This window comes from Chiroxiphia lanceolata, chromosome 4 (assembly GCF_009829145.1).
Source record: "Chiroxiphia lanceolata isolate bChiLan1 chromosome 4, bChiLan1.pri, whole genome shotgun sequence".
NCBI lineage: Eukaryota > Metazoa > Chordata > Aves > Passeriformes > Pipridae > Chiroxiphia > Chiroxiphia lanceolata.
The window spans coordinates 6,427,307-6,433,412 of NC_045640.1; the positions used below are offsets into that span (position 1 = coordinate 6,427,307).

General features: G+C 47.3%; 1 protein-coding gene across 3 annotated transcripts in view; it reads right to left on the reverse strand.

Moving 5' to 3' along the window:
- Positions 1–1,721, reverse strand: part of KDM3A (lysine demethylase 3A) — a 30,980-nt gene extending 29,259 nt beyond the window's left edge. The window contains exons 1-2 of one of the 3 annotated variants that reach the window (XM_032686328.1): positions 1,191–1,300; positions 619–807 (exon numbers count right to left, since the gene is read on the reverse strand). In XM_032686328.1, the coding sequence (XP_032542219.1) occupies positions 619–789 (171 nt within the window). In that variant the 5' untranslated portion in view covers positions 790–807; positions 1,191–1,300. Of the gene's footprint in view, positions 1–618; positions 808–1,190; positions 1,301–1,337; positions 1,362–1,513 lie in introns of those variants that run through there. The other 2 variants (XM_032686329.1, XM_032686330.1) reach the window with 2 other exon arrangements.
- Positions 1,722–6,106: the final 4,385 nt, after the last annotated feature.

The window sequence follows — 6,106 nt, forward strand, 5'->3', positions numbered from 1 at the left end:
TGCCAAATAAAGCCTCTTAAGAACTTCACAGTCAAACTGTAAAACTTCCACACAAAATACACAGCTAACAAGTTACACCACGCTTGCAAACCACTGACTCCGTGTTCAAAAACCCCGTTGGTAATCATTAATAAGAAGTGGTCACCATGAAAGAGGAGTCCGAGAAACCTCCAACACCAGACACGAACTCGGTACGTCTTTCAAGACCTACGTACTTTCAAGACCAGCTACTCCAAAGAGCAGGACAGGAAAGTCATCAAGCCCAACAACCCTGGAAGGTTTCGGTTTCATCTCTGGGGGGAAAAGAAACCCGTTCCCAACTGGCAAGACCTTAAAACTACAGAAATAAAACCTAGGCACGGCGGGTGCGGCAAAAACCCCTGGTTTTCAGAACGCTAGTGGAAGAAAAGCACATTTATAATTAGTTTCCGGCATTAGTAGGAGCACACCGGGGACTCCTTCGGCAGAGGTGCACATGATTCCAAGCGTGTTGGCCAAGCAGACCTTCCCCCCACCGGGAGCAGCGTGTGCTCACACGTGTACACACACCCACGGGGTTCCCAGGGCGCAGGTAAAGCACTCTGGATTTAGCAGGTTGCCGTGAAAGTTCCCGGTTACCTTCAGGTCTGGTTTGGATATGTCCGTGTGTGACACTGCCCGGATCCTGCCCGATTTCCAGGGCCATTCCGAGATGCGGGTGGCGTCCCACGACCTGTCCTCCTCCTCCGACAGGCACAGGAACCTCTTCCCCACGAGCAGCGACCAGCTCCCCTCGAGCCTCAGCACCATTTTAACTCATCGGGAGGCCTTCGGGGAGGAAACCGAGGGGAGGAGGAGAGAAACACATAGAGCAGGGCGGTGAGCGCTTCCTCCTTCCCCTCCTGGCCCCTCCCGGTTCTCCAAGCGACTCCGGACGAGCCCCTGACACCCCCCTGCCCACCGTCCTGTTAACCACTGCCCGGCGGGGGTGGGTGGAAGGCAACACCAAGAACGTATTTCCAGAATGGCTGCAGCGCAGCTCCCGGCCATTCCCACCCCCGCCGCCTCTTTGTTCCCTCCTCCGAGCAGCCGGAGCGCCGGGCGGCAGCCCAAGGGGAGGAAGGCAGGCGACCGGGCCAAGCTCCTTCCGCCTCACCAACACCCCGTCCTGCCTTGCCCAGGCAGCCCTCCAGCCCTGTCCTTGCCCTCACCTGCTCCCCCCCGGCCCCACTGCCGGCGCACCCCGCGGTCACTCCGGGCGCGGGTCCCGCTCCCCTCCGCGCCTCCCCCCCCCCGCCCCGATCGCCGCGGCGTCCGAACGACACTGTCGGCGCGGAGCCGCGCACACGCCCCCTCACCCGTGCGCGCGCCCCCGTCCCGCGTTCCTATTGGCTGCGCCGCACCGGCGGGGCGGGGCCCGCGGCGAGCCTCCCGCCGCGATTGGACCGTAGGGGCGGAGCCCGATAGTCCGGCCACGCCCCCGAAACCGTTGCTCAGCAGATGGCGGATAAAAAAAATAAAAAAAAGCTGTAACCTTCCGCGGGAGCTTCGAGGGAAGGAGTCCCTCAGGAGGGCAGCCCGTGGTGCGCCCACAGCCCGGCCCCAAGGGAAGAACGAACGCGCTTCGGGCCGCGGTGCCTCTCCAGGCCCGCGTTCCTTTCTCGGGCGTGCCGACCCTTCAGCTGTAGGGCCGCCTTCGGGGACGGCGGAGGAATCCGAGGGAGACCAGAGGGTGTGAGACAACCGCTTATACGTGCGGCTCACGGCGTACTCAGATATAGCACAGGGGGCGGTGGTAGCCGCGGGGCGCTGCCGCGCATGCGCGCGGGGGCGGGGTCGGCACCTGCGGGAGTGCCCCACAGGCCGCCATCTTGTTGGGCTGAGGGAAAATGGGGTCGGCGGGGCCCTCCGTGCTCAGGGAACGGTGTAAGGCGAAATAGGACAAAAATAAGGCGTGTCCGAGGTTCCTGGGCAGGATGGCAGGCTGTGGAGGCGCTCTGGTTGTGGTTGGTGCGGCTTGTGTGGTTGTATCTGCAGGCAAATGGCTGCCACCAACTCATGCCTTTAACACTAGATCTGTGTGTTCTTAAAAAAGACAAGCCAAGGTCACAGAATCACCCTTAAACATCACCCAGTTCCAACCCTTTGCCATGGGCAGGGACACCTTCCACTACATCAGGCTACTCCAAGCCCCATGCAACCTGACTTTAAACACTTCCAGGGATGGGGCAGTCACAGCGTCTCTGGGCAACCTGTTCCAGGGCCTCACCACTGTCACAGCAAAGAATTTCTTCCTAATATCTAACCCTACTCTCTTTAAGCTATGAGAACCAAGGAATTAGAATATGGCAGTGATTGGCTGATGATGTTTAGCAGTGACCTAACAGGACCCACATACCCTTCATTACCACTAGACTTTCCCACCAGAACGTGTGGGAGGAAGAAGACCAAAAATAAAGGACCCAAGGCCAAGAAGCTGTTGACTCATCCAGTTTGCTGGAAACCCTCAGTGCTCAGCTTGAGCTTTCTCCATGGCTCCATCCATCATCAGAGTTGTCTGAGCGCCAGAAATCCCCATCAGGCAGCAGCGGGATATTCCTGCCACGTTCTGGTCTCACACTCCATTTTCTCCAAGAATCCAGCCCCACACTTGCGTTAAATTCATTTTTAAAGCCTTTCCCACCAATTTGTGTCAAGACTCTCCACTGACCACTTGTCTACTACATTCAAACAAACACATTTACATATGAAATCAAAAGGCACGAAACCTTCCTCATGTGCCATTATGAGAGAAATGCTGTTCTTGTTCAGGCAGCCCAATTTTCATGATAACTGTAGGGAATCGTCAGTGATTTCTATCAGTCAGGTGAACCTAATAATTTTGCAGCATTTTCTGCGGGGAAGAACAAGGATATAAAATAAATAATAGAAAATTAATAGATGAGCAACTGCTTGTAGCCTGAAGAACTACTCGTTAGCAGGCACTGAAAGAAGAAACAGCCATGCTTGCTTCTCAGATTTAAATATTTACTGTATAGACCAGAACTACAAAGTGGAATTTGTGATAAGGTATTTTATGAAGCAAGCTAGATTTGAAAACACCAAATTACTTGTTTAATTGTAGGCATCAGACTCTTGTAACAGCAGCTGTACAACGTAAACATCACACAATATTGGTGTTGCATAACCTCCTTATTTAAAACCCTTGGGTTTTATGCATACAGAACTCTTTGCCTCAAAAAGGAGCTGATTAATACACGCAGGGAGAGGGATGTCAGGAAATAAGGAAGCAACATTAGTCAACCCAATAAATCAAGCTGTTGGTAGCACTCCAGTTGCCTCATTAGGCATTCCATTGAACTTTTTTTCCCATTAGCACCAGAAAAAAAGGAAACCTTTAAGGAGAGATTTCAACGACAACAACGTGAATTTTGTGAATGAGCAGCTCCCATGTGCGAAGAGGAGCATGAAGGTTGGTCAAACTTGTTTTAAAATTTAATGTTTTGAGTAGGTACTGACCTAAAAGGCTGAGAGTAAGTGAGCAAGCACGATATGACGTAGTCCATGAATGCCCTTGAAAATGAACTTACACTTGGAGATCATGCAGTCAAAATGCAACATTCTGAATGTACATAAAGTAAAACAAATTGGCAGGCACCAGAAGATGGTGAAGCAGACACAGCACAAGTTGACAGAAGCCTGGACAAAACTCAAGCATCCAGAGTAGAAACAAATTTTCAGTCTTGAAAGAATAGAGGTATTCAAAACCCAAGGGTAGAAGCCACATAATGTAAGAATTTTTTTCTTCTGAAGCAGGGAAGATAATCAGCTACATGCTTCACTTTCCTAGGATTCCTCATTCCTTGAAATTAGATCAGGACCAAATATCCATTTTTAATATCTGGCTTCTTTAAAAGTTATAAATTTGAGGTAACCAGTAAAGTCCTGAGTCAAAAAGCAAAATATATAAAATTTAAAATTATGACTCTAAAGTCTCTTAATTTGTTGCATAGTTTATTTTTCCCAGAATTACAAACATACCATACAGAAAAATAAGTACTATTGGTTTTCTTACCTGGTTATTTTATCACCACTTGCACCAGTCTGCACAAAAAACTAATGTCTGCTGGGAATATTTTGTGTGCATATGCCCACCCTCACTCTCACAGCGTGTCAACAGAAACATCAGCATGTTCAGAAATGACTTTCAAACCCACACTGTGGTAATGGCACAGCTGCATTTACCTCTGCAGAACACAATGTCTGTCGAGGTACCTGCAAAACAAAGCAGTGCTGTAAATATGCAGAACTGATTAAACCTCAAAACAGGAGATTTCAACCCTTTCTTCTGCCTGCAAGGAGAAGTCTTGAGCATATTTTTTTTACCAGCTGGCTCTACCCGCTGGGTTGAACTGGTAATAGGTAAGCCTTTAGCTCCTACATGGGAGAGGAGTAATCTCTGCAAACAGATGCTCTTTAAACAGTAACTTCAGAACACACTTGAATAAATTCATCCTTTCAGCCACCAGTAAGTAACAGAAAATTTCTCTTGTGTTGTGTGCCACTAGGAAAAAGCAGAAGAGGCTTTGAGTTTTGAATTTAATTCTTTGAATTTAACAATTCAGTTTAAATTTGAATTCAGCAGTAAAACTCTATAGCCAATTTTATGCCTAAATAATTGCACGTTCAGGCATTTACACCTACCTCTCTGCATACGAAATCTGAGTGTGCTATTCAAATATTTGTGCTTTAAAATTGGCCTCTCACTATCCAAGGTGTTTGATATCACCAATCACAGGCACTTTGCAAGAAATGGACATTTCAGTTGGAGTAGGGCCCATAGGTAGCGTTAACTGTCATGGCATTACGTCCTCAGAAGTTGTTTTCCATGATAGGAGGGAGCAGATTGTTTTTCAGGGCTCTCCTGCATTTCCAGGATAAACCTCGAAGTTTGTGTGCAGCTACAGCAAACAATGATCAGGGCACTGGCTTTTAAAATCTCTACTGTAGCAACATTTTAAAGGTCTCCACTCTCAGTCAAAGGCCCTTTGGACAGAAGGCTGTACAAGCAGAGAGGGAGAATATGGAGTCCTTTATCTTCTAGTGATTGGTGATGGAGACGTAAGGACGTGTCATTAAAGTTGGAAGTGCTTATGGTCAGGCTACAAAAATACCAGCTGTGCTAACTAGGAACAGGGCTTTGGGAGATACCCAACAGTTCGTTTCTCTGGTATGTCTTGAGATGTGATGCTAAAGAATGACTGAAAACAGACCACCAGAAACTCTCCTCTTCACTAGCACCAAACTGATGGAGGTAAGTTACTCCTTAGGTAGCTAAAGTAGATCAGTTACTACTCATATCCAGCCCAGCTCTGGTTACAGCATGAAAAGATAAAAGCCTGTACGAGCTCTTTCCTCAGGTCCAGCTGTGTCACCTCAGCACACCTCTCCTGGATCAGCTTTGCAAGACTGGCAGGACTAGTCCTGGGTCTTTTTCTTCCACAATTATCTCTTTACCGTAAGTTAAAATGAAATATTTTGTGTCTCACATTAGTTAATATTGTCTCCCTGTCTGAAGCTGAGGGAAGCACGTATTTTGACACCAAGTACATTATAATTTTATGCAATTAAGTTTACTTGCTGAAGGAAAAACTCCATAAGAAATGCTGAACTTTTACTCTTTTCCACTGCCATACATACTCTGTAGTGGGGACCAACTTTCTTTTGCTAGTGATGAGTTAGCAGGACATAGATTTGCTATCCCAGCTGTAGAAACAGGAAATCATGAGAGGACTCTTAGGATGATAAATCAGGATCAATTGTTAAATTTTAATTGAATATTAATTTAACATTTAATGATTTAATTATTTAATTGGATGTTAAGTATTGTCTGGGGATTGGGATTGGATATTAAATTTTGCAGATTCATTCTAAAGTCAAACAGATATTTATAGACAGAGTAATGCAATAACCTTTACAGAATAAACATTAGACATGAGATGTGGTGAGTAATTCCATGCTGATTTTGTTTTTCCTTGGCTGCTTCACAGGAAGAAGGCCTGTTTTGGAAGAAAAAAGCCCTTTCCCCTCAGGTGTTAATAAATTATCAGTTAATAATATAAAGGGT